Raw genomic sequence first — 27,739 nt, forward strand, 5'->3', positions numbered from 1 at the left:
GAGCACTGTCAGGCCCCAGCGTGGCTTTTTGTTCATGTTTTTGCTGTGGGCCCTCGCCTGGGAGGGAAGGACTTCACAAAATGAGCTGAAAAGCCAGGGTTTCTGCCCAGTTTCGCCGGGTGCAGGTGGCGCGGCCCACAGCGCCTCAGGAGCCGCACAGAAGCTGCCCCCGCCCGCCCATCGCTGCCCCCCCGGCCTGGCAGCGGGAAGGACTCGAAAACAGGTGAAAACACCCCAAAACGGCCTCTGTGGCGGTGGAGTGAGGGGCAGGCCCGAGCGCGGGCAGCGGGCGCCGCGCCGCTCCCGACCCCCGGCCCCACCCGGTGGCGCCCCCCTCGCGCCGGTGCCCGGCTGCCGGTGCCCTGTTCCCGCTGCCCGCCGGTGCCCTCCAGGTGCGGCCCCGGCGCGGCCGCGCCGCCTCGCACGGGCCCAAGATGGCGGCGGGGCCGTCGGGCGCCGCCTTTGTTGGGCGCGGGGCCGGGCGGCGGCGGCGGCGCGTGCGCGCTGGGGCGCGGGCAGAGGCGGCTGCGGCGGGCGGCGGTGCAGCACCGGCCCCCGCCCCGCCCGGCCCCGGCCCCGGCCCCGGCCCCTGCGCGCGGCCCCCGGCTCGGAGCGGCGCCCGCGTGGATGGGATGGAAGCGGGACCCTCGGGAGCAGGTAGCGGCGGCGGGGGAGGGGCCGGGGCGCTGCGCACCGGGGGGGTGAGGAGCGTGTAACGGCGGAGCGTGCAGCGGAGGGTGAGGAGTGTGCAGCGGGAGGGGGGTGTGTGCGGGTGTGTGTGTGCAACGGGGGGGGGTCTGCGCTGAGGGGAGTTGCAGTGCCGGGGGGCTGCACAATGCGGGCCGGGGGAGCTGTAACGTGGGGGTGCGGGGGGCAGCGGCGGGATGCGTGGCGGGGGCTGCGGCGGGGGGAGCCCCGCTGCGGGGTGAGGGGGGCGCGGGGGGGGACACGCCTGTGCAATGGGGCGCTGCGGGGAGCGCTGCTGCGGGGGCCTGGGGGCGCGGGGGGGCTGCAGGGCCGCCCCTGTCTGCCTGGCTTGTGCCCCAGCGGGCCTGGGGGCCAGCAGCCGAGCGAGGGCAGGGAGCAGGAGAGGGGGCGATGGTGGGGGGGGACACAGCACCCGTGGGAGTGGGGTACGGGGCTGGGGGCAGGGGGTGCCCCCGGAGCGGTGCTGAGCCCTGCGCAAGGGGCCTGCTTCACACGGAGCAGCAGCTGCAGCAGCTCCCCGTACGTCCCCCCCAGCTCCCCATCCGTCCCCCCAGCTCTCTGCCCCCCCCCCCCATGTCCCCATCCGTTTCCCCACAGGTCCCTGATCCCCCTCAGCTCCCTGTCAGTCCCCCCACATCCCCCCCAGGTCCCGGATCCCCCCAGCGCCCTGTCCCCTCCATGTCCCCATCCACCCCGCGCAGGGCCCTGTCCCCCGGTGTGGTGTTTCGGGGTGCGGGCTGGGAGCTGGCACAGAGCCGGTGATGCTGTGCGCCGTGACAGCACGAAGCGGCTCTTCTCCCTGCGCCGGGGCATGCGCGGAGCCGGGGCAGCGCACAGCCGGCTGCCGGCGAGGGGCCGCGGGGGCTGAGCCCCAGGGTCACCCCGTGCCCCCCCAGCCCTGCCTTCGCACCCCTGGCTGCAGGCAGAAGCAGCTGACGGAGCTTTCGGTCCGGGCCCCTTGGTGTCAGGCAGCTCTGCGGGGGTTTGGAGAGCCCTTCCCCAAAACTGGCCCGGCTGTCGCGTCGGCAGCCGCTCGCTGCCATGCCCGGGCGTGAGCATCGCTAACCTGTGCTGCTCTAAGCCGCAGAAGGATTTTGGTGCCTAAAATAAGGCAGGAGGAGGGCAGGGGGTGGTGGGGACTGGGAACTGCTGCCTTTCTACGGCTCTCAGGCTGGCAAGTTTGCTGCCCACCATAATGTAGCAGCGTGGTGAGATTTTAACGTGGAGCTGGTGCGTGTTTACAATCAAACTTTGGTCCTTTCTTACAGTATTTAATTTTAAGTGTGGCATGGAGATCTCTTGATGTCTGTGTTACCTTCTGGCTGCTGGCGTTTTGTGTTTGGGGCTGATTTATTGGCCTCTGGAAGCCGTGATTTGGCGCAGCTTGGGCTTTGCCGGCGCCTCGGGGCGATAGCAGTGCTGCCGCCTTGGGCGATGCAGATAATGCTGCCGGCGCTCCTACACCCTGCTGCCACCAGTCGTACCTGATTCTGTTCAGGTGCTTTATAAAACGATCTCTTGGATGGGATGGGGCCACGCTTAGGTGTGCTGGGTTTGCGTTTCGGTCCCACTGATGGCACAGGGGTCCCTGGGGGGGGGGCGGGGGGGGGCTGTACTTTTGGGAGTTTCCCCTTTCCTCCTCAAATCTGGCTGGGGGATGTATGCTCCCACCCGCGTCACCCTGCGTGCAGGGGAGATGTTTACCCTGTGTCGCAGAAACCGCTGCGGATTCTGCCCTGCCTTGGCACCGCTTTGCCTGCTGACGGTCCCCAGGTATAGGGCTGAGCCTCACATATGAGCCTTGACAGTGCCAGGCTGCGACCCGTTGGGGTAATAAAGCAGAAACTTCATGTGTACCTGGAAGTGCACAACATGAAGGTGCCTGGAAAGGCAGTGGGAGAACCTGGGACATCCTCTGACCTGCAGGCACTGCTTGGGGAGGCATGCCTGTGCAGTGGGTTTAAAAATTAAACTCGGTTTCCCCCCAACTTTTAGTTTTCTTTATCCCTCGCAAACTTCCTAAACGTTGTTGACCTTAACCGTTGTCTTCCTGTGCTAAACCCTGCAAAAACCCCAAAGCTGTTCCGTCTGTTGGATCTCTTTATCTTCAGGAAACATGAAATTGCATGTGCCTGTTTCTGGGACAGGATTATACCAAGAAACAAAGCCGGGAGAAGCACCTTGCCTGGAGACACGGCATGTATGATTTATCTCTAAACGCTTTCTGCAGCCTCTCTCTAAACCCTGAGAAGAACAAAACAGAGACAAGTTATTAAGATGGCAGACATTAAAAGGAAGCCAAATCAGGCAGAAAAGCGCTGCTCTTTGGGCAGGGTGATGTGTGGCAGAGCTGCGCGTGGGTTTTAATCTCCTCACTCGGAGCCCCTGGCTGGCAGCTCTACGGGGCTGACTGTGGTGAAACGGGGCTGACTGTGGTGGGACATGGAGAGGAGCCGGTGTCGCCTTTGTACTGTGCCCTCAGGCACTGGGGGCTGCCTTTGTCTGTGGCTCCCAGTTCTGTGCATCCCTGGCTGCTGCTTGGACAGTCTGCGGGAACAGTGTGAGACCCTGTGGGGCTGGCAGGAGCGGGAGCAGCCTTTACCCAGTCCAGGCACCGCTTGCGGGGACCCCAGGCTTGTGATGTGGTGTCACACGGAGTCTGGATGAGCCACCTGGTGCGTTTGGCAAAGTGGTGGCACTCATAATGCCGGGTGCTTCTCACTGAAAAGGGGGATGTGGAACCACTGGGCAGCTGGGGCCAGCTCAGCAAGAGCCTTGCAGGTTGCCTCATGCCACCTCTGTGCCACTGGCATTGCCGTGCTGCTCTCCCTGGAGCCAAAGCAGCTGGTTGGCGACTCCTGTGAGTGGGTGTGGTGGAGGCGGCGATGCTCTTGCTGCTGTTTGTTCTGCTCTGTCGCATCATCTGCAGGTTCACCTCTGGCCCAACGCGGACAGTGGGACTGTGTGTGCTGGGGTGTGGGGGCGCTGGCCTCGGTGGCAGCAGGGCAAATTTTTACCTTGACACAGAGTTCACTGCCCATGATTTCCAGGCGGAAAGCTGAGGTTTGACATGGCACAACGATGCCCTTTGTAGCGCTTGGCACTCGGTCTCAAGGATACAAAGAACTGAACTGCTTTCAGAAGTAAATACCGTAGTAAACCAGATTAGAGCCTGTTTTGGCTCATTTCTTGGATGCAGCCGCCACAGCATGGGGCAGGAGCAGGGCTGGGGCAGCTCAGACATTCCCTCAGAAGACGGGCTCTGGTGCACAGGACGGGCTTAGTGCTGCGTATCGATGGCTGCGGCTGGAGCCCTCTGCCCCCTGTGGGCACGATACACTTAAACTCGGTTTAGTGTTGAACCAAAAAGCGCCTGCAGCTGCGTGAACCTGGTTGTGCTCATGGCAGCTTGGGAAGGAGCAGGCGGCGGGGGGGGATGTCTGGGCTGGCAGAAACGAGATGGTGCTTTTTGAAGTCTGGGCTCTGTGGGACGGTGTCGGTCGCTGCTCAGAGCTGGCGGTTTTGAAGATGTTGAGCCTGGAGACTGGTCGCCCTGCCAGCAGTTGCCTTTCCTGCTGGTGCTGCTGCTTCCTTTGCCTGCTGACGAGGGGTTTTCACTTCCCTGGGGGTTTCTGGGTCCCAGGTGGATCAGGATGGACCATGCCGTGTGTCCAGCAGCATTTGGCATGCCACAGCCCCGCTTTCTCCTCTCCGATTGCCGGCTGTGTTTTGGCGGGGCTGGGTGTGCGGGGAGGGGGCCATCGCAGACCCGCCGCCGCCGCAATAAAACTCCCTTTTGTCTCGGCCTGGTTCCCGCGGCCCCTCGGCTGAATGTGGCGCTGGAGAGGATTTAAATGACATGGTAATTTCATGCCGTCCCACCGGCGGCTTTGCTGGGACACAGGCAGCTGTTGGACAGTGGGTCGTGTTCCCCAGCTGTTACAATAAATAACAGAAACAAAGCGTATTCCAGTGCTTCTTACCCCAAACGGACTTCTCCCTTGGCAGCGCTGCCCTCGCTGACATCTCTGCCCACCGGTGCTCCGCGCGCACCTGGCGAAGGGATGGTGGTGATGGCGGCAACGCTCCCGCCACCAGCGCGTCCCCAGGGCACGGCTTTTGTGTGCGAAAGTCTGTGATTTCTCCCGGGCCGCTGAATTTATAATGGCAGGCGGATTTCATCCTGCTCACTGGCCGCATTGTGCTGCAGGAACAACACTCGCCCTCCAGCCCCCGGCCCGGGCGCCTGCATTTACATGACAAAGTGGGAGCTTGTGCAGCTTCGCCATGGAGAGTTGAGGTATGCAGAAGCCCCCCTGTCTCTGGGTGGTTTGGGTCGCTTTTTAACGAGGCTTCTTCTACCGAAGGGGAACTGGCACGTTTCGCCACTGGCCCCTTCTCTGCTGCTCCGAGCTGCAGCTGGGGGCTGCAGGCACCAGGTGCTGGCAGATACCACGTCGCACTGCCCGAGTTCCTTGGCACGGTGTCCTCCAAGCCAGGCAGAGGGTGGCTTTCGGCAAGATTTGCACCTAGGCAAACTGGGGGGGAGACCGTGAGCGCCCTGGGGTAGGGACATGGCATGGGAAGGGGTGAGCCCAGCCTGCATGTTCACCAAAGTGCTTCGGGGTCTCTCCCACCTGGGCCAAAGCAGCCAAGGCCAGGCAAGAGCCCGTTTCGCACGCCAGAGGTGCTGGATGCTGCAGCTTCCATTGGGCGCTGAGCATCACCCCTGGTCCCCCCTCCCTGCAATAGCTGTGTCTTGGGTAGGCACCACTGTGCCAGGCTGTGCACTTGCACTGGAAGATAATGGCTTTTTAAAAATCTTTGGATCTCGAGGTAGTTTAGAAAGGAAAAGTAATTATCACTCCTCACTTTGCTGGGCGAGCTCCGGGTGAGCAGCACGAGCTTGGGGCTGGGCTGCTGGGGTGGCTGCTCCGGCTCGTCGCATTCAAGGATGGTGTGTCTGCAGTCGCCAAAGTAAAACCCTCGGAGTCAGCCCAGGGCTGAACTTCCCCATGCTTGACGCTGGTCTTGTGTCCTGCTTGGTCTTTGCAGAGCATCTCCCTGCCATCACGGTGCTGCTCCCTCCAGCCAGGCTGCCCATTTATATTACCTTGCGTTTGCAATATCTCGTGGCTCACATGAAACTCCTGAGCCAACTTTAGTGTTGCTGGAGGCAGGCTCCTTCATCTGAGATTCATGATCCTAATTGCGAGGCTTTTTGTTCATAAAGTATCTGGTGATCCTCTGGTGAGAGGGTTTGTACAGCAAAGTGTTATTTTCGGGCTGGCCTGGCCAGTGCAGTTGCATGACGGCTGTGGGACTGTTCGGTCACTCCTCCTGCCAGCCCCAAACTGGCTTCAGCTCTTCTCTGGCACTGAGCGCTGCCGGGCGGCTGATGACCTGTGGCTGCTGCCCTGCATCCCTGGCATCCGTGGGGACACCATGGGCATGTGGAGATTCTGTCGCGCTCACTGCTGCCAGGATTGTCTCGGGGTTGAGAAGGTCCAGAAGAGGAGAAACTGCAGGTGCTGGCCTTGATGTGGTTGCAGGAAGGGCAGCGGGGAGCTGCTGTCCTCCGGCAGGTCTTGTGAGTGGGCTGCGCAGTTTCTTGCTCGAAAGGCAGAGCAGGGACCGGAGGCTCCAGCAGCGCTGGCAAATGCCTCTTTGATTGCGAACCATGATTTAAAAATGCATCAACTTGCAGCCAGGGAGCTGGCGATTGCCAAGATATGTTTGTCATGTGGAGACATGAATTACACCACGAGTAGCTCATCTGAAAATCAGTTTCTTAAAACAAGCTGCCCCTGGAGCACAACGCAGCCGTTTGTCACGGGGGTGCTCGCAGTCACCCTGTCCCAGAGCAGCTGTGAGTGCCTGCAGGGCTCCGAGCCCCGTGTTGGCCTCAGAGATCCCAGTCTTGCTCGTCAGACTGCTCTGAGTCCTATGCTGCCTTGTCCACAGAGGTGCTGGGGCTGGCTTAGCCCCAGGCTTGGGGCTCTCAGCAGGTTGTGGAGCTCCCGGGCTCCTGCCACAGGCCAGGAGCAAGAGCAGAGGTTGGCTTTGCAAAGTCAATGCTGCAGTTCAGCCCCTGGACACTCACAAGGGTCATTCCATCCCCCCGGTGTCCTGTGGCTAGGTGGCCGTCCATCGGCAGGAAAAGTGTTGCATTGATGGGGTGCAAAAGTAAAAAGCAAATCTGAAGCTTAGTTTGCTGCGCTTCTCTCTTTTTGCTTCTGATATTTTTAGCCTGGAATTGAAATTTAGATTTAAAAAGAAAGTAGATGGGAGCAAAGGGTGCTAAGAGCACCATGTGTTCAGGAGCCTAAATTGGAGCCGGGTCGCTGTCTGGGGGCTGACTTGGACAGTTGGCTACCCAGATGGAACGCTCTGAATATCCACATGCTGCGCTCCCTGCACCCGGCCCAGCTGGCCGAGATCTTGCGGGGTTTGAGAAACAAATAGGAGATACAAAACTGGGATAGGTGCCGGCAGGCAAAGTGGGAATGGGGCAGGAAAGGCAGATCTCACATCGGAGAGCAGCAAATATTTGCTGCAATATTTTAAGATAACTTTGTGTCCAAGGGTGCTGTCATTTTAGGAGCGCAGCTCAGTCCTGTGGCCCTGCGCTGGTTCCCAACCCTGCACCTCGGGAACTTCATTAGTAAGTCTGTATAATGGGCTTTGTGGAAAAACTCGTACTTCCCTCTTCACAGGTTTGGGGCCCATGCTGCTTGAAGTGGGGTTTGGAATTGGTTTTTTTCACTACCTCCCATAATTCATAGGAGGTTTCATCAAACTGTTTTTAATTTTCTCTGGGTTTTATCGGCAACTTCCCTGGAGTTAGCCTTCCTCTCCGACTTTTTTTTTTTTTTTTTGCTGAACAGCTGTTGAGAATTACATTGGGGAGGGGTAAAAGGTAAGTTCAAATACCGGGACTTGAGTTATCTTGTGACCTGGAGTTTAAAACACAATCATTAATAAACAGTATAAAACCAAAGCGAGCTGTTATCCTGCGAAATCTAGCAGTTAAATAATCGTGTAGTGCAGATGCAATAACGTGTTTCCTGTTTCTTGTGGCCTCCCTCCGGCAGTGAGTCAAAATTTGCTGCAGGATGGAGGGGAAAATGCACGTGTCTGCAGGTCCTTGCTGATGGAGTATCCAGGGAATTGCATCCCCATGGAGAGGGACAGACCCGCAGCTCTGTGCCGGTGGAGCCGGTGCTGCTCTCCCGTTGGAGGTGGCAGATGCTGTCACCACGCGAGCTGGCAGGGAGGCGGGTGGGGGGGGCCACTGCTGGCTCCTTGGCCCCTCGCTTCGCCTCTGGCAGAAGTCCCGGGTGTCTCGGTGGGGCCATATTTCTCTCCTCAGAGCAGACGTGGTCCCTCGCCTCCTCCCACCAGGCAGATCCTCCCCATTGTGCCGGCGCTGGCTTGTAAATCAGTGGGGCAGGGCTGGTCGGTGGGACAAAGGCTGCCTGTGCTTCTGGGGTGTCCTGGCTGAGCTCCCTCTGGCAGGACCCCCCAGCCCTGGCACAGGGGTGGAGGGTGCTTGCAAACCCCTTCCCTGCTAAAACCCACCCTGGGTGTTCCACAAACTAGAGAGTGACGTATTTGTAGGAAAAATACGTGGAGGCAAGGGTACTGTGTCCACCAGCCACAACCAACAGATGGAACTGGGTGAGACCGCCCTGTTCATGGCAGAGCCCCCTGGCAGCGTTGGATGGGTGCTTTCTTCTTCAGGGTTTGCAACAGCATCCAGTTTCTCCTCACACTGCGACCCAGCAGGTCCGGTGCTGCCTCCTGCTCGGCGCTGTCAGACCTGGGCTATTTTTGGAGCTGCCCTTACAACAAAGCGCTCTGCGCGCTGGAGCACAGCATGGGTCGGCTTTGATGTCGCCGTCGCTGCCGTGCAGCAGGGCAGGCGATGCTTGGCCCTCTCTGTGCTTGCTGGTCGGCAAACACCATTCTGCAGGATGGGATGCTGGGGGTGCCCAGAGAGACACAGCCGGAGGGTTTTCTCCTGCAGGAGCTGGGGAAGGAATGGGCAATAAAAACACACCACAGCCCTGGGAGGGCTGGCCTTGGTCTTAAGTGTATCTTCACTAATTCAGTGTGCTGACGTCTCCCACACGCTGTAGGTGAAGGTTGCTGCTGCAGACCCGTGGCGAGCTCTTGGCACGGATACGGGGCTCTACTTGCTTTTTAAAACTAGGGCTGGAAAGTTTCTTGCCGCTGTTCTCGTTGTTTGCTTATTGCGACATTGCTTGTGTGAAACAGAACTTGAAGTGCAGCTTTGCGGCGGTGTAGCAGGCACTTTCAAAACGCTTTTAATGTGGACATGAGGTACAACCTGTCCTTTGGTGTCAGGAGAACTGAATGTAGCCTTCTGTCCCTGCATCTGGTCAGGGAATTGAGTTACGGATATTGTGTATGCCAGGACACAGGTGCGCCCATGGCTGGGATGGGTAGTGGGAGTCCCTTGTTCTCCCAGATCCGTACTGCTGCCACACATGGCTCGGGGTAAGTTCCTTTCCCTGAGGCAAAGCAGAGGTTTTTATCTGCTGGTGGATGGTTTGACATCTGCACAGCTGGTGGTGGCACAGCAGAGCAGAGGGCTTGGCACTGCCCTTTGACAGCATGGCTGGTGGCGGTGCTTGCCGGATGGTGGCCAGGGAAGCTGCTCTCAGCTGTGCTGGTCTGAATTCTGCCACCAACATCTACTGCCAGGAGCGTGAGTAGTGGGAGACCACCCAGTTTGGGATGCAGTGGTGGAGAGTGCTGCGTTGTCTGTCTGGGCGCAGGGTTTCTCCTGGCCCTCCTGACCCATTTTCTCTCCCCGCAGCTGCAGGCGCATACCTGCCACCCTTGCAGCAGGTATTTCAAGCGCCGCGTCGGCCCGGGATAGGAACCGTTGGGAAGCCCATCAAGCTCTTGGCCAACTACTTTGAAGTGGACATTCCCAAGATTGATGTGTATCATTATGAAGTGGATATCAAGCCTGACAAATGTCCACGCAGAGTCAACAGGTAAGGCAAGTATTAGAGGTTTTGGCACTCGTTCCCCGCTTCCAGTTTCCTTGTGGAGGCTCCCTAAGTGCCTGGCTCTGTCTTCACCAGTGGAAGCAATCAGGGTGACGCGGTGGCAGGGGTCACAGCCCTGTCCAGCGCCTGTGGGTGGCTGGAGCCCACAGCTTGTGCAGCAGTGCTGGTTCCTGGCCCTGACAGCCTTGGAGGTCCTGAACCTCAGCACAGTCCCCTGCTTCTTCAAAGCAGCTGTGCTATTTTGGCAGCAATCCTGTATTTAAAAATAGCAAGCCCAGACCTTGGGCCATGGCGTACTTTTCTTTTCTTTGTTTTTCTTTTTGATGTCCTGCTCACTGCCTGTCCCCTCCTGCCTTGGCAGCCTGGGTAGCTCTGCCATCTGAAGGTCGCCAAGCAGATGCTGCACATGCTTTTGGTGGCCGCAGGCAGTGGGTCGCTCCCTCTCACCCTCCCGGCACGCGCGGCGGGTTCGCAGCCAGCTCTGGCGGGTGTGCGTTCCTGCATGCCCTGTAAACACACTCTGCCAAAGCCGATGTGCCGAGCTGTGGGGCAAGGCATGTGGCCGCTTGTCTGGGGGCACTCCTGCCCGCGGAGCGCTCTGCTCTGCTCACTCAGAAGTGCCCCAGGTAGGGAGCCTGGGGACCGGGCAGGTCATAGGAGGTGTCAGGCTGTAAAGAAACTGGCAAAACGCACCTTACCCTTCTCTCCCCCTGCCTCCCTTTCTTGCCGCGCTCACCTGCATAGGGAAGTTGTGGAGTACATGGTGCAGCACTTCAAACCGCAGATCTTTGGCGAACGAAAGCCTGTCTATGATGGGAAGAAGAACATCTACACTGTCACGGCCTTACCCATCGGAAATGAGCGGGTAAGAGGGGGTGGCAAGCCCAGTGCAGGCAGCGTGACCTGCCTGCTGCCTGGGAAGGACCAGCTGAAAATTACCTCCTCCCCCTTGCGTCAGCAGGGATGCCATGATTGCTTCCCCTTCCCTTCTGCACCCAGGTTGACTTCGAGGTGACGATCCCAGGGGAAGGCAAGGACAGGATATTTAAGGTCTCTATCAAATGGATGGCCATTGTGAGCTGGCGCATGCTGCACGAGGCCTTGGTCAGCGGGCAGATCCCTGTTCCCCTGGAGTCTGTCCAGGCGCTGGATGTTGCCATGAGGCACCTGGCTTCCATGAGGTACCTGCACCGAGGGGTGGCCCGATGGGTGGGTGGCCCGATGGGTGGGTGGCAGGGGCTGTGCCATGAGCACGGAGTGTGCCAGGGAAGGAACCGGCTGCCCTTGGCAGGCTGATGTGACTGGGACTGGCCTTGGTGGTCTTCGGGAGGAGGCAGCCCCGCCTGCCATGCCGCTCAGTGCCATTGCTGTGGATGCAAAATAAATGGGGAGATGCAGTGGTGGGGGCAAGTGACGGCTCGGAGGGGCTGGGGGTGCTTCTCGGTCACTGCTGGTGGGGCTGGTGTGTGCTGTTTGACGTGGTTTGCCCTGGTTCGCAGGTACACTCCTGTGGGTCGCTCCTTCTTCTCCCCTCCTGAAGGCTACTACCACCCCCTGGGAGGCGGCAGGGAGGTCTGGTTCGGTTTCCACCAGTCTGTCAGGCCTGCCATGTGGAAGATGATGCTCAACATTGATGGTGATGTATTTTTCGTGCTGGGGAAGTGCACCAGTAGGGCTGGGTGCGTTTGGGGAGGCTGGATCCAGCTGGCTCTTGGCCAGGTCTGTCTGCTGGGAGAGAGCAGAGACACATTGTCATATCTGTCCCGCAGTGTCGGCTACTGCCTTCTACAAAGCCCAGCCTGTAATTGAGTTCATGTGCGAGGTGCTAGACATCCGGAACATCGACGAGCAGCCGAAGCCCCTGACAGACTCGCAGAGAGTGCGTTTCACCAAGGAGATCAAAGGTAGAGCTCCCGGCGAGTGCCGGGGACCCATCCCCAGCCGGGCACTGCCTCAGGCGCTGGCTGTGGCTTCTCTCCCACCCAGCCCCTGCAGCAAGGTGGGGGTACAGAGCTTGCACACTTAAAATGTCTCCTGGGGCAGCGTTGTCTCCTTCGTGCACTTCGCAAGGCATTACCTGCTCTGCAAACAGTTAATTACTTAAGGAAAGGTGTTGGTGGTGTCCTGGGGAAGTTTTGCAAAGGGGAATTGCTCCCACCTTTACCAGTGACTCTGCTGTGTCTCCCTGTCTTGCATCAGGTCTGAAAGTCGAGGTTACCCACTGCGGGCAGATGAAGAGGAAATACCGTGTGTGTAACGTTACCAGGCGGCCAGCCAGCCACCAGACGTAAGGCGGGTGGGAAGATGCCCTTGGAAAAATCTGAGCTGTTCTCCTTTTTAACAGCTGCTGGTGTCGTTAGGGAGAGCTGGGTGGGAAACTCCAGCCTGTGATGGCAAAAAGAGATGTGTTTGGGGCTCTGCAGTGGTTTTGGGCACAGCAGTTCACGCAGCTCTGTGCCATGCATGAAGGCAAGCGGGATGCAGGGGAGGGTGGGAGTGCAGGGGATGCTTTGTCTGGCAGGCGGTGCGCTGCAGCGGGCGGGAGCTAACATGCCAGGAATTGTCCTAGTTTTTACCTCTGAGCTTGGTTTTCTTCTTTCTTAAAATAGACACTGCCAAAGCAGAAGCTTTGTCAGGGGATAAAGCGATTCCCTGCCTTGAAATTATTCGCATGTGCCTGGGAGCAGGCTGGGCCTGGGCCCCTCTCTGTGTTGGGGTGCTGCCCTGCTCCCCACAGCCCCCCACAGCCTGGGGGCTGCAGCACCAGGAAGGGGAAGGGGACAGCAGAGGTAGCCTCAGCACCAAGCTGTCAGATGCCACAGCCCATGGATGTTCCAGGGTTCATCAGTGGGGTTTGCTGTGGGAATTGCCCCCAAGGAGGCTTGGAAGCAAAACTTTGAGGCAGAGGGGGGAGAGCAAGCAAACCCCCCAGACCTCCCCATGTGTGTTGGGGCAGTGCTGGGGCAGGAGGGGCTATGCTTGTATTCTCTGCTGGGTGCTCGCTGAGTGGAGCTGGAGGGGAGGCGGGGGGATGTTTTTCAGGCTGTTTGCCCCCCAAGTTTCTGCAAAGTTTCTAGAAATTTTGCTGACAGTTAAAAAAAAAAAAAGGAAAAGAAAAAAAAATGAACACAACAAGAAGTTTTGGCTCATGCTGTACAAACCCAAATGCTGGCAGAAAAGCTCTCCTTCCTGTTCTTGCCCGGTACCAAACCAGCAGTGCCTGCTCAGGCCGGTGTTGTCAGGCTTCAGAGCACGCACCGAAGTGGAGACACCTCCGTTGCCACAGCTGTTTCCTTGTTGTACAGCCCCATCCCCGAGTGTATCTCTGTTTGTGTGCCTGTCACCTTGTGCACCCTGCTTCTCTGGTGCTCCAGCATCCTTGTATCCCAGTCCTGGGGCTTGGCAGGTGCAGGAGGAATGTGACGCCTCACCAGGGTGCTCAGGCTGGCTCTCCTGTCTAATTTTGGCTCCATAAAGAATATCAGGTCAATGCTTTGTTTTCATGGCGTTCTTTATGGTGCCAGAAACAGCTGGTGCTGGGTGAGGCTGGGTATCGTGCGCTCTGGCTGTGGATGGCGTGGCACCCCTGAGCCTCACCACCGGGAAGTTTGATTTTCTTTTCCCCCCTGTGGTTTTGAAGGGAGATAGACCCCTCCTGTCCCCCACGCCCGCTCTGCCTGTCCCAGAGCCACCACCCTGTACAAGGAGAGGCCACCTAACCTTTCCCTGGAGCTCAGCTCAGCTCCCAGGGAGGGCACCAAGCACAGAAGTCCTCCTGAGTAGCAGTGTGCTGTATTTATGTACCTGATGGTGGCATGCGTGGCATGTCCTGCAATAAACATTTGCCCTGATTAGCTGGATTAGCGAGGGAGAGCTTTATTTAGGGACCTCAGTCCCACGCTGGGGTCAGAGTATTCCTGAGTCGATTTCTGAAAATACCACTGTTGTGCTTTTATTTTCTTTTATGGTAGCTGGGAGTGGGAGCCTGCCAGTTCCCTCTCTTCCCAGCCAGAGTAAGTAGTGCTTGAGGTCTGGAAGTGTCTGTTTTGAGTAGGTGCATCCTTCGTGTCCTGCCTCTGCCAGGTTTCCCCTGCAGCTGGAGAGTGGTCAGACAGTGGAATGCACAGTGGCTCAGTACTTTAAGCAGAAATACAACCTGCAGCTGAAATATCCTCACCTACCCTGTCTCCAGGTTGGCCAGGAGCAGAAGCACACGTACCTGCCCTTGGAGGTGAGTGTCGGCTCTGCACTGCTGGGCACTCCAGCTTTTGGGCACCTTGCAAAGCAAAGGCAAGTGGTCTTTGCTGGCAGATGCATCACAATATTCTGCAGCTAATGTGTCATGGGCACTAGTTGCCTCAATGTTGACCTGGCAAGGGCCGCTTCTAGTAAGTGAGGGAGGAGACCATGCTGTAAAAATGCCATTTTCCTCCAGCTGCAGGCTAGGCATCTCTCGTCTGGGGCTAGCTGCAGGGCTTGAGTGCCATGCCTGTGGGGCAGCTCAGCTGTGATTCCTCATGTCTCACCTCTCCCTGACTCTTGGCTGCTGTCTCTCCCCTCCTGTGCAGGTGTGTAACATTGTGGCAGGCCAGCGGTGCATCAAGAAGCTCACAGACAATCAAACGTCAACCATGATAAAAGCAACAGCCAGGTCTGCGCCAGACAGGCAGGAGGAAATTAGTCGCCTGGTATGTGGCACGAGTCCCTGGGAGGGGCAGTGTCGGGGCTGCAGCTCTGATGGTGGGTTATGGCAGTGTGTCTGTGATGAACCTTGCTGGGGTCCCACTCCTCAGCTGCTCTACACTGGAGAGCTGTGACCTCCAAAGATGCTGCTGAGGTTAACAGCTTGGTTTTATTCCCCGTCTTCTTACTGAGTCCCTGGTCAGAGTTGTCTGCATTTGTGTAACGGACATTTGCATAGAGCAGCCCAGCTCAAAGTGACTGAAAACTCATGTGCAGCATCAGGTCCTCGTGCTGATGGAACCTGACCCAAAGGGAGCTGGAACTAAAAATAGGAAAACAAATTAGAGAATTGACTCCGGCTTTGGGTGTTCGTGAGGACTGTGTATCGTGGGGCTGTGGTGTAGGAACTCTGTCTACGGGTCAGCCTGGGGTGAGCCAGCGGAACAGCAAACCCAGCTCCACCAGTTGGCTGGGCAGGAGCTGGTTAATGGTGCTCTTGTTACCCAAATGGATGTCTCGGGGCTTTTGTAGCCAGGGACATCTGATATTCCTTCTGAGACTTGATAACAGTCTCCTGCCAGTCTGAACCTTCCTGTTGAAGGCTTAAATCTCAGGAGCAGGTGCTGCTTTCGGTTGATTTGGTCAGTGCGTTCAAAAATCAGGTCCCCCGTGGGTCACCTTGGAGGACAGGGTTCGGCCCTTTGTGTTAAACCACTTGCCCTTGCCTTATGGAGAGGACTGCAGCTCTGTAGAGGACAAGACTTCATGTGCCTGTGTTTCCTGGTCAGCTGAAGCTGTGTGAGATGCAACAGTTGGTCTCACTCCCTCCCATGGCCCTTCCTTCCTTCTGCAGATGAAAAATGCCAGCTACAACCTGGATCCATACATTCAGGAGTTTGGGATCAAGGTGAAAGATGACATGACGGAGGTGACGGGGAGGGTCCTGCCAGCACCTATCCTGCAGTACGGAGGCAGGGTAAGCAGGGCTGCACTGCCCGGGTGTGGAGCTACGTTGTGCAGAGAGATGCTTTCACACCCAAAAACACTGTTTCTGCACAGAACTTGTGCTGCCTTCATGTTTGTAGGTTAAAAGGTGGAAATTTTTCATCAGAGTGCCTTGGGTTTGGGTTTTTTGGTTTTTTTGGCAGTATAACTGTTCCAAAACTTGTAGCCAAGAGTCATTCAGTGACAAAAAAGTTTGCTGAAGGGGAGAGGGATGCTCAGGGTGAGGCAGCTCAGGTGAATTTTCCATCACTGTTGAGGAGCTGAGATTGCGAATTGTCCGTCGCTGAGTGCCGCAGCAGACCCTGGCAGTGCAGAGAGTTGGCTCTGGCGAGGCTGTGCAGCTTTGTGATGGGGGGCACAACCACAGCCGTGTGGGTGCTCCCCAGGGGCTGCCAGCGTGGGGCCGGGCAGGATGCGGCAGCGCTCTGACCGTCTGTTTGCCTTGCAGAACCGGGCCATTGCAACTCCCAACCAAGGCGTGTGGGACATGCGAGGGAAGCAGTTCTACAACGGCATTGAGATCAAAGTCTGGGCGATTGCTTGCTTTGCCCCGCAGAAGCAGTGTCGAGAGGAGGTGCTGAAGTAAGGAAGGGGGCAGCCCGCGCGAGTGGGGTGAGCCAGGGGAGCTGTGGCTCGTGGTGCGGCCACCCTGCTGCTCCCAGCCTGGGGCTGCATGTCTTTCATTGCTAACACTGGATCTGCACGCAGCTGAATTCCTCGTGGTACAAATTTGATCTGAGTTCAGACTGGGTGTTCAGTCTTGTTTCTGTTAGTTTACCCAGAATGCCTGACTGTTTATCCTGGCTGCAAACAGCCCCTGAGCCATCGCAAAGCCTGGCAGGTTGGAGTGAGCACATCAACACTCCAGCACATGTGAGCTGACAGTCAGACTCCCCTTCATCTGCTCTTTGCACCAGGTAGCTGCAGTATCACAGTCTGATACTCCAGCCCTAAAGCTATATTGAGCTCTTCGGAGCTGAATCTCCTCAGAGAGATGGGGTTGTGAGGGATATTTAATTAAAATTTTCCCCAATACTCTCCCTGAAATATGTAATTCATGTAGGAAGCAGCCTGACTCGCCACAGGTTTTTGTTACAGAGAAGTCTTAGGCTTTCTGAAAAGCTTTGGTAGCTTAGAGATTCTCTGCTTCAGTAGCAAAGTGACATAGAATGGGGACAGTTTTATTTGATTAAGGGAAATGGTCACCTTGGTTTTGGATTCTGCTGGGGACTTGGGTGTCTCGTGACTGAGAGTGGATGCATTTAGCCAAGCATTTTGTGTGCCTCTTCTGGGTGTTTGGCATGGTTAATGTTTGGGATGGTTTGGAGCAGCTCAGTGTCTCTACATCCACAGTAGCTGGGTGCAGGTGAGAGTGACACCGCACTCCTGTGACCCCTTTGGGGCAGAGCTGGGAGCCCCTTGCTCCCTCTGGTTGTCACTGCGTCAAATTTATCCTTGGTAATCCAAAAATCCAGAGTGTGGCTGAGCACTTTGTCCGGTTTGGTAAGTGAAGGCTTACGTTAGCTTTGGAAATCACCTGGAAATCAACTGTCCCAGGCAGCTGGTCTGCTCCCTCCTTCTCCAGCTTTCTAATGGAGAACGGCTCACAGCTCCGTCACTTCAGGAAGAGTCAGTACTTGGGTAAGAGGGCGCAAATTGGGGACAGTTCAGCTCTAACACGTGTTGGCCTTGTGGTTCCTGTGCTGTGTGCTTGCTGGTTGCTGTAAAGCTGCAGGCATGGTGATGTGTTGTCCCCATCTCTGTCCTGTGGTGTAGCCCTCCAGCCGTGGGTCTTTTCTCGCTCGGTGGCCGGGGTGCGTGGCAGAGTTGCTGTGCAGAAGGGCTCAGGGCTCACTGCTGCTCCTCCCGGGCACAGGAACTTTACAGATCAGCTGCGCAAGATCTCCAAGGACGCGGGGATGCCGATCCAAGGCCAGCCCTGCTTCTGTAAATACGCCCAGGGTGCAGACAGTGTGGAGCCCATGTTTCGACACCTCAAGAACACCTATTCGGGGCTTCAGCTCATCATTGTCATCCTGCCAGGGAAAACACCGGTGTATGGTGCGTCTGGGGCAGGGGCAAGTGGGGAGAGGAGAAGGGCTTTGCTCTGGCTCAGCAGGGCTGGCTCTGCTCCTCTGTGGTGCTTTCTCTCCCTGTTCCCGAGGACGCTGCTGGAAGCAGCACGTTGCTGATTGTCTGTGTGTTCATCTGCTTCCTCTGCCCGCAGCTGAGGTGAAGCGTGTTGGGGACACCCTCCTGGGAATGGCCACGCAGTGCGTCCAGGTCAAGAACGTGGTGAAAACCTCCCCGCAGACCCTTTCCAACCTCTGCCTCAAGATCAACGTCAAGCTTGGCGGGATCAACAACATCCTTGTGCCTCACCAGCGGTTCGTACAGCCACTGCCTCTCACGTTTTTGGGGCCTGTTTCCCCGGTCCCTGGTGGTGCTGCCTGTTTAGCTTTACCTGGGGAAGAGGGGCCTTGCGTAGCTCGTAGAAATGGGGGGTTGCAGCCTGTCTGGCCTGATAATGAGCAGTTGATGAGCCCAGGCCAGAGACTGGAGGTTGAGACACGTTTTGTGTGATCTGCTCATCTCTGTTGGGCTGTGCATCACCCTTAGGTGGCCCCAAGATGCTGACTGCTGCTTTCTCTTTTCTTTCCCACCAGCTCTGCCGTCTTTCAGCAGCCGGTGATCTTCCTCGGGGCCGATGTCACTCACCCCCCGGCAGGCGATGGGAAGAAACCTTCCATAACAGCTGTAAGTTCCCTGTTCAGGGCCAGGCTTGGTGGCCAAGAGCCCTGTAGGAGCTGGAACAGGGCTCGTGTGTCCATAAAGGGCTTGTGTCACTACTGTCCCCACGGTGACACTTTTCAGGGTGGCCCCGTGCCCTGTTGGATATTTCGATGCCATTCTTGGGGAGGTGGCTCCCCAATTCCCTCCTGCTTCTCCGTAGAGGAGCTGCAGTTTTGGGGAGTCACTGGGAGAGCTGGTGGCTGCCAGCAGATGGGGCTCGTGATGTGCTGGGCCCCGTGAGCGCTGTCAGGGCATGTGGGGAGCTCCATGCGGCCACTGTGCTCCCTGGAGCCACCCCTGGGCATACCAGTCCTTCAGCACAGCCCTGGTTGGGGCCTTCCCCAGGCTAGAAAGCTGGGGTTTGGAGAAGGGGGGGAGCTGGGCTGACTGGGCTGCTTGTGAGCCTTTTGGGGAGGATTTGCCTTCACCTCAAGTGAATAATGAGCATCCATCAAGTGAAGTGCCTCTTGTGTGCCAGTGAGGCTGGGTGGCAGCTCGCGCCCTTCATCAGGCTGTAAGATGTTGTCCTGTGCTCGTTGCAGCAAAGGAGAGTGTCAGGTTCTCTTAGCGTCTGTTTTAATTAAGCACGTCAGCATTTTCCTGTTAAGTTCTTCACTTTCCAGGACTCATAGCTCAGGTTTTCCTTGGCATGCAAATGCATCTTTGGAGGAGTGGTTTTTTTTCTTAATTAGAAGGGGTTGGGAAATGCTTTTGGCTGTTTGCTGTAGGTGTGGGTGGGACAGAACAGTCTGTTTCCTGGCGGCAGCACTTCCCCTCTGAAAACATCTCTGGTTTTTTTGTGCAGGACCACTGTGGGCGTTTTTTCTTAATTTTTCTGAAAGCTTTTTTGAAGCTGTGGCAGAGGAGGAGGGTAGATGGCCTTGATCTTGTCCTTGGTGTGTTGTTAATTAGACAATAGAAGGGGGCCCGTGAATGAAGCTAAAGGAAACATTTCTGTTGCACACATCAGCTCCGGTGATGCACCCCAGACCCTAGAGCTCCATTTGCAAAACAAAAGTGAAACCGATGCTGAGGGCTGGGGCAGCAGGCTTGATGCTGCTGAGGATGTAGGGTCTGCGGTGCTTGCCCTCTGCTCGGGGGTATGTGGACAGCACAGCAAAGTCCTTGCTAGCCGTGGTGCAGCGAAGCAGCCAGGCATTTGTCTCGCAGCGTGGGCCAGCACCCACTTTGGCAGCTGTGACTCATGCCGTACCCCTAGCCCCGCGTCACGGCTGAGCCCAGCTGCCCTCGGCCTCCTTGCCCTGATGTCTTTGAGGTCTCCCCTCCAGAGTGCTCGGCTGTGATGAGAGCTCCCTGCTCGACGGCTGTCACACAGTGACTCGGCTTTGCCGGGTGCGCAGGAGGCGGCCACACTGGTGGCACAGACCGCAGCCATCTGGGGCAGCTCCACTGCCTGCGGCTGAGCGAGGGCAGGCGCAGGGACGTGATGCCGGCAGATGCTCTGTGTGAACTTTGACCTGGTTCAGTCACCTTTTGGGCAGAGGGTCTCTGGGCAGCCTGGGGCAGGCAGGGCAGTCGTGCCGCAGTCGGAGGGGTAAGGACTGGCTGATTGCAGGGCTCCCTGGGTGTTGGCTGTGATGTAGAGCGCAGTAGCAGCTGTTACAGCAGTGGCATTGCAACTGCAGGTGGGGTTTTGTACCCCGGGGGCTGTCATTGCCATGGCAAAACCAGCAGAGCAGGGTTTGGGGTCCCACAGTCCTTTGCGGAAGCCAAAAAACTCTCGTTGAGGGATGGAGGGAGAAGGACTTAGGCAAGTGGAAAGGGCAGCCCCGCTCTCTGCTTGCCCCTCTACTGTTGGGCAGGATGAGCAAAGCGGAGACAGAGGAGCCACCACAGCCCGCACAGCCACATCACTCAGTGTCTCACTGGGAATTCCCATAGATGCTGCAAAGGTCATGGCAGTGTGAAACCAGGGTGTGACCACAACCAGGGATGTCCCTTTTGGGCGCTAGTTGCCTGTATGGTATTTGCTGTCCCATCTGACCTGTGAGCTCAGGTGCTCTGTTGGCTGCCAGCTGTGGGTGTTGGAAGCAGGCAGAGGCCAGGAATGTCCCACATCCTCTCAGTCCTTCCTGTTGTAACACATGGGTCTGGCCTGGCTCTGTCGCTGCAGGTTGTGGGCAGCATGGATGCCCACCCCAGCCGGTACTGTGCCACGGTGCGCGTGCAGCGTCCTCGCCAGGAAATCATTGAGGACTTGTCCTACATGGTGAGGGAGCTCCTCATCCAGTTCTACAAATCCACCCGCTTCAAACCCACCAGGATCATCTTCTACCGCGACGGCGTTCCTGAGGGGCAGCTCCCGCAGGTGAGGACCCATCAGCCAGCGGAGCTGTGCTGGCTCCCATGGAGTTCCCTAAGGGTGCACGGGGGTGGCCAGAGTGCCAGTGTCCCCCCTCACGCTGTGTGCCCTTCTCTCTCCAGATCCTTCACTATGAGCTCCTAGCGATCCGAGATGCCTGCATCAAACTGGAAAAGGATTACCAGCCTGGCATCACCTACATTGTTGTCCAGAAAAGACATCACACCCGTCTCTTCTGTGCAGACAAGAATGAGAGGGTGAGCGCCGCGGGGTGCCAGGGCTGGAGGTGGCTGATTCATCCCTTGTCCTTAGGAAGAGCCAGCGCTGACTCTGCTGAGGGGAAAGCTCATCACTAGCAAGCAGAAGGCTCTTTCTTGAATGAAACGTGCTTCTTCGTTGACTCCCGCGTCCATGCAGATTAGGCTTCTAGAAACCCAGACAGCTGTTTGCTGTTATTTTGAGTTACCGGGTGCTGATGATCCTGGTGACTTTTGAAATAGCCTCTGTCAGCTTGAAAACATCTGTTGTTTTGGTGATAGCTGTAGCCGCTGACGTGACAGGATGAATAAGCCCTTGCTTGCTCACAGCTGTGTGCTGTGCAGTAACATTGATTGCTGTAGCTTTTCGTGGATTTGATCTAAATTCAGCGGTTAGATCTAGTCTAACTGGACTCTAGCTCTACCAGAGCATGAAGATTTAATCTTGGGAACTGAGGACAGTTTTTGGTCAGGGTGCAAAAGCCCCAGTCTGTCATGGCAGAGACTCTAGTTTACACTCTGCAGGGTTCACTGGAATTCTGCTCACTTAATCCTTATTTCTGCAGTAGGATGTGCCAGTGCCCAGCCCTTGCCCTGCCTGCTTTCCTCTTGGTGCTGTTTGCTCTATCTCCATGTCATGCCTGGTGTTGGTGCTTGCAGAAAATGCCAGTGAGCCTGTTGGGGCAAGGAGCAGAGCAGAATGAGCTGCTTCTGTTCCCCGCTAACGGGCACTCGGGGAGTGGCTTTGCATGTTGCTCTCAAACCGAGATGCTGAGATGGGCATCCTGCGCCGCGGCCCTGGTGCAGGGCCAGGTGTGTTACGGGCGGTGCTCTGGGCAGCTGGAACTAACCAAACTCTACAGTGCTTGGATCTCTTTTTCTATTCCCTGTAGATTGGGAAGAGCGGGAACATCCCAGCAGGAACAACAGTGGATACAAATATCACCCATCCCTTTGAGTTCGACTTCTACCTGTGCAGTCATGCAGGCATTCAGGTACCGTGCTGCAGAGCTGGCTGTTGTAATGCTGCTGGTTTTCTTTGGCTGTTGTTGCAGATTGTGCTCTTGTGCATCTGACCTGGCCCTGGCATAGCCCCCCTCCAGCACCGGAGATGTGGGCAGTTCGATCCAAGCTGCCGTTGCGGTGGTTTGGCAAGCAGGTGCCAGGACTGCACTGCTGCTGCATTATGTGGCACGTACTCGATTTCTCTGCTGGAGCCAAGGATCTCTCCTATGAGATTTTCCTCCTTCAGACTGGCCAATTCAGCAGCTTGTCAGCTGGTGTCTGAGTGGGCCGGGCTCGCTGGGGCGCCTGGTAGTCAGCAGAGACCTGTTGTCTGGCTGTGGGTGGGAGAGCTGGGGCCAGCCATCCCTGGAGCAGGCGGCTTGCTTTGCAGCTGCCTTTCTTCAGGCAGCCAGGATTAGTCAGAAACAGTACTGAAAAAATTGCACTCATGTAATCTACAGCTGCTTCCACAAGGGAGGCTTTTTGGCTTCCTCTCCCCCTGCGAGGACAGCAGGGAGCTGGCCCGGTTCGGTGGGGAGCCAGTGCGATACGTGATGCAGTGTTGGGAGCCGGGGTGGCAGCGCAGAAGCACCAGCAGCTCCTGGGCACAGGGCAGCAGCGTTAATGTTGGTTTGCACCTCGGTGCTAAGGGCTTTCCTGCCTTTCAGTGCCTGTGCACGTGTGGGGTTCTCAGATTAGGGAAGGATGGGCATCTCTCCTGCCCAGGCTGTCTTCTGGGTCGTTTTGATCAGGGCACAGGTGATGCAGATGCGAGGCACCACCTCTCACGCTGCCCCCTCTCCTTCCCAGGGTACGAGCCGGCCATCCCATTACTACGTGCTCTGGGATGACAACCGGTTCACCGCGGATGAGCTGCAGATCCTCACATACCAGCTGTGCCATACTTACGTGCGCTGCACCCGCTCGGTCTCCATCCCGGCCCCAGCGTACTATGCCCGACTGGTAGCATTCAGAGCGCGGTACCATCTTGTGGACAAGGAGCACGACAGGTGAGGGGGCTTTGCCCATGGCCCCAGGAGGGAAGACCCCAGGGATGGGCAGGAGCATGAGCACCCTGCCTTGATGTGTGAAAGTGCCCATGTCCCAGCAGTGCTTGGGGGGAGACAGGCACGTAGCCGCATCCTCTTAGGTCCCAGCCTAGGGAGAACTGCGGGTAAAGGAGGGTTACATCCCATCCTGAGCTTGTCCTGGGCCTGGAGGAGCACCCCGGGGGTGTCCGAGCGTAACCAGCCACTTCAAGGTGCTGGAATCTCTGCAGTGCCAGGCACGTGCAGCATCCCCGTATGCTGTGGTGAGATGCCTTCCTGTGCTGCCGGAGCTTGGTGGACTCTGATCTCCGAGGGGGTTTCTCAGTGTTCCTGTGGGGAGAAATACAAAATAATTATGCAGTGATTTCCTTGATTTTCAGCGGCGAGGGCAGCCATATATCTGGACAGAGCAACGGCAGAGACCCCCAGGCCTTGGCGAAGGCTGTGCAGGTTCATCAGGACACTTTACGTACCATGTACTTTGCTTGAAAGCCTAACTTTTGTTACCTCACTCAAGAAAGCTTTCAGATTTGTAGGAGCCATACAAAAAAGGAAGCATTGGGACACCTTGTTTTTTTTCCAATGAGAAATCACTGCAGGGCAGGCAGCGTCGATTCGAGGCAGGAGACCAGCACCACGGGACAGAAAGATCCAACACCTTTGTAGGATTGGAAGAGACTGATGATTATTTTTTTAATTTTTCTGGCTTTGCAAAATTTTGACCTGACCAAACACATGAAGGCATTCAAGGAAGGGATAAAACTCCCAGGAGGCGGAAGCAGGTTTTCATTTTAAGATGCAATACTATAGACTCCTGACTGTGAAATGGCCGATGTGGTCCTCCGTTGCCCACCAGGCGCTGGTAGGTATTTTTTGTGGGGGTTGGGGGGAGGGGATTTTTAGAGCCTTAAAACAGAAGACTAGATTTATAAAACTAATATTTTAGAGTATGAGATGCTTTAATGGGTTAAGGGGAAAAACAACTAGTTTATAGGAGAATTCTAACACTAACAGTTCCCCACCCCCGAATAATTCCCCCCATATAATGTAAGGCACCCTAGCACTTAGCTCAGAACTGAAAACTGTCTTCCTTGTGTTAAAAGCTAGTTAGCTGCTGCCATTTGAAGCAACAGTCACAGACTTTTCCATGGGTGAGTGCCTTACTATGATGCTGCAAAATTTCAATGTTTTTAATCTTGTAAGGAAAATAGTAATCTTGTCTTGATGGTGGTCCATATTTCCATCGGAAGGAGTTAATTTCTATGGTCCTCAGTTGCAGTTTTGTTAGATCATGACCTCATGGTGGTTAAACTCCATTGAAAGATGTGCACTTTCATATAGGACACGTTTAATGGCTGCTGACCCATTTTTGTTTCCAGTGTACTACTTGTTATTTAAAACTTTCTGACAAATGGGGGCATCTTCATCCCATGAGGACAGAAATCGCTATAGATTTCTTTCTTCTCTCCCCTTCCCCCCTCCTCGAATTTTTATGATGGACACCGGGATTTTTTTACTAAACATTATTTTTATATGATACTGAGTCTGTTGCCAAAATACACAAGTCATTAACATTCTCAGAGTTTACATCACCACACTTCCTGAGGCTGTGGGCTCACGCCAGAAATTTCTAACGTTTCCTGTCCGATGAGTGTTACCAATTGCAGTCCATGCAGCGCCGGGTGCTCCTCAGCACCCGTCTCCAATGTGCATTCGGCACATATCTGCCCGGGTCAGCTGCTTTCCGAAGTACCGTGTACCCCAACTCCAGCACCTCCAAACTGCCACCCTCTCTGCTGCTAGGTTTTGCTGCTCTTCGTGTCATGGTATCACTGATCTCATGCACAGGGTTTTTTTTATTCTGAAAGCACACCAGATTTGTTCCTTAGTCAGAATGATGAAATCCTTTTATTGTCATGGGGGAAACTCCTGCTGATTTGGGTTTGTAACGGGAAAAAAAGCCTTTTTCCCAACAGTAACGTAACGACTGCTTTCACACTCATTTTGTTGCACAGAATGACCGTCATGCACAGTGGGGCAGTAGTAGCAGCTCATTACCAGTATCATGTGGGCAGATTATCTGGGCTTTTTTTTTATATGAAAGTGTGCACCGCATTTCCTTCAAGAGAAAAAACGACGCGCACACTCCTACCAAGCTCTTAAAGGGAAGAGCTCTGTTATCATTTTACTGCCAAACGTGAACACATTTCCAAGGCAGATGCACCACAAGCACTGCCCCTTGTCAGTACGCGTGGATAGAAGCACACCTTTTTTGTTTTGTACTTTCTGATGTTTAAACTTGCCTTGCCTTCATGAAAACCACATCGGTCACGTTGGCCCATTGATCTGTCCTAACCCTGGGAATTCGCACTACCCGTTTTCTTTTTGGGCAATGTGTTTGTGAAAGATGAAGACATCAATATGCTATGCAAACTAAGCGCTGAGCCCACTGATGTCATGTTTTGTGAAGATCCTACATTTAGCACAGTCCTATTTTTCCTCAAGACTACAGTATTTGGTTCATATTCTCCTTTGCACCTTGTGTCAACCTCCACTGCTGTATATTTACAAGGTGACGGGGAGGAGACCAGGAACTATTCATGGTCAGTAGGGTAGTGAACTCTTAGGAAGGCTTTTAGAGCGTAGGGGATGCATCAACACTAAGTGTCAACATGAGAAGCCTACATTCCTATACACAAGTGCCTGCATAGTGACACAAATTCAGCACCTCTCCATCTCATCCTCAGAACTCTGGCTTGTGTTCATCGAAAGCAAAATGATCTCAGAGGGGCTGTACCCGCTCAACTTGTGTTAGAAAGCCCCTCGTTAGAAATAAAATTGGGGTTGAGGTCAAGGTTCTCTCTGCAAATCAGTTTGTTCACCAGCATTACAACAGAAAGCACCTGGCTGCTGTTCTGCAGCGAGGGGCAAAGGTATTTTAGTTTCTAGTTTTTAGTTTAGTGTTTTAGTTGGGTCTAGAATTCTGAAATGTCTTTTAGTAGCTATGGCATAGCACGTGCCATTTTTAACCATTTGAAAAGAGATAGTGTGGGCATTTACAGAAACAGCTTGTTGCTCTGTAACAGTTTTTTTTAACCTTGAGACTTGAAATGTAAAATGGACCTTTAAGATTTGCACTCATTTGTAAGGTGGCTGTTCATAGAAAACTATGAATGAAGACTTGCTGATGTAGCACCTACTTTTAACAGCAATTTTAACTACACAAAAGCTTCACAGCTTCTGAAACTCTCAGCTGTTGACTTGCAGATCATGTTCTGCCCTTATTTCACCCTCTGCGTTGGGTTTTCATGGTTTTGAATAAATGAAAAAGCCAAACTCAGTAGCTGCTGTGCCCTTTAAACCCTATTTCCATTTTGAAGAAATTTAGAAGGGGTTTGAGTTACCCGCATGTTTTGTATAACGGACTATGCACTGTACCTTCTACGCGGCTCCAGCATTCAGCGTTTCTACCCTTTTCTTGTCCAAGATGCAAACGAATAACTGCATGTTGAGGTGCTGTGCATTTTGCTACCCATAGCGGATAGGTGTTAACCCAGATACATATCAGGATTTGTAGTTAGCCACAAACCCCCACAGGGACATCCCAAATGGCTCCCAAGTCTCTGCCTTCTCCATGCGCACGTGTTCCTTCTGCAACTGGAAACATCACCAGGTGCATGCAGTTTTGTGGGAAGAGGAGTAACTTTTCATTTACCTGTCAGTTGTTGAATGCTGTTTGTTTCCCTTTTTCTCATATCTTGAACATAACGGGGGTGAGAGGGCAGAGCAGCCCTCTCCCCAGAGCTTCCAGGGGCGGCTGGGGTGTTCTGGTATTAGCAAGCGTACGTACGACCAGATGGCTTAGCGTCAAGAAGCCCAAGCGTTCAACGTTGCCTCGCGGAAGGTTTTCTTCTTGGAAAATTAGTGTGAAGTAAAAGAATGCGATTCTTTCAGGAAGGGAAGCCAGACAGCAGGACAGCAATAAACAAGTGAAATTCATATCTTGCCTGAGTGATTTGCACTTCAATAGTTGTGAAAAAAAATTTACAGGACTCCAGTGCTTTTGTGTTCAGTTTCTAGCCCCTTTCGTACCTCCTTTATACGAGCAAGTGTTGAACTGTACATAGGGTGTTTACAAGACGCTCTGTTTGGGTTGTTATTTTTCTTGTGGTTTTTTGGGGGTTTTTTTGCTTTAGCTTGAACTCTGTATGGTCCATTTGTTAAATAGACGTGAACAGTTGATGTACAGTACTTACTAAACAAGCAGCAGCACAAAACTTATTTTATTAAGAAAATATGGCTTATATTTTAAAGGTTGAATATCAATTTTTTTTTTGTATGCGTGGAATTAAGACTGGGAAAGAGTAACAAAATCCTTGGATTAGGCCAAAAGGAAATACTGTAAGATCATAACCACCTCTTTATTAAAGAAAACAGTATGATTAAAGAGCTACAGAACATTGTATTTATATTTGATTTGATTGCTTTTGTGGATTTTTTTTTTCTTTTTTGCCTTGGTCCTGACTTTTGCTTGCAACTTTGACTTTGCAGTCCCAAGTGTCTGTTACCCTGTAACTGTTGGCAGAAGACCTAAATAAAAGCAATGTGAATATGCTGGGGTGACACTCCTGAGTCAGATTGCGTGGGGAAGGTACATGCGCATTCCTGGCCCTTCACTTGAGAAAGGCTTGGGGACAAACAGTGAAATGCTGACTGTAGCTGAATTGCATCAGATAACTGTGGAGGATCCAAAACGCTTCACCTTCCAGATTTCAATTTGATGAGAGAAACACTTAAGTGAACAAATATGTGCTTAAAACTTCTTGGAATGTGGTAGCCAATTCCACTTTTTATTCAAATGCCATCCATCTG

General features: G+C 54.9%; 1 protein-coding gene across 2 annotated transcripts; it reads left to right on the plus strand.

Annotated features, from left to right (window-relative positions):
- Positions 1-503: 503 nt before the first annotated feature.
- Positions 504-27,482, plus strand: LOC102056833 (argonaute RISC component 1). Of its 2 annotated transcripts, XM_055704611.1 has the most exons (19): positions 504-657; positions 9,554-9,737; positions 10,497-10,617; positions 10,752-10,933; positions 11,252-11,388; positions 11,522-11,656; positions 11,952-12,039; positions 13,836-13,983; positions 14,321-14,440; positions 15,289-15,411; positions 15,889-16,022; positions 17,317-17,501; positions 17,668-17,827; positions 18,107-18,197; positions 20,368-20,562; positions 20,679-20,813; positions 21,707-21,808; positions 22,629-22,828; positions 23,248-27,482. In XM_055704611.1, the coding sequence occupies exons 1-19, from the start codon at positions 633-635 to the stop codon at positions 23,354-23,356; spliced, it is 2,574 nt and encodes an 857-aa protein (XP_055560586.1). In that variant the 5' UTR covers positions 504-632; the 3' UTR covers positions 23,357-27,482. The 2 variants fall into 2 exon arrangements, with proteins under 2 accessions (XP_055560586.1, XP_055560587.1); XM_055704612.1 differs by lacking the exon at positions 504-657 and having other exon boundaries at positions 9,579-9,742.
- The last annotated feature ends 257 nt before the right edge of the window (positions 27,483-27,739 follow it).

This window comes from Falco cherrug, chromosome 3 (assembly GCF_023634085.1).
Source record: "Falco cherrug isolate bFalChe1 chromosome 3, bFalChe1.pri, whole genome shotgun sequence".
Classification (NCBI taxonomy): Eukaryota; Metazoa; Chordata; class Aves; order Falconiformes; family Falconidae; genus Falco; species Falco cherrug.

Coding starts and splice junctions, on each gene's coding strand:
- LOC102056833 (XM_055704611.1), top strand. CDS start 633: ATGGAAGCGGGACCCTCGGGAGCAG. Junction 10,934..11,251: donor AGGCACCTGGCTTCCATGAG/GTACCTGCACCG, acceptor CCTGGTTCGCAG/GTACACTCCTGTGGGTCGCT. Junction 11,657..11,951: donor TTTCACCAAGGAGATCAAAG/GTAGAGCTCCCG, acceptor GTCTTGCATCAG/GTCTGAAAGTCGAGGTTACC.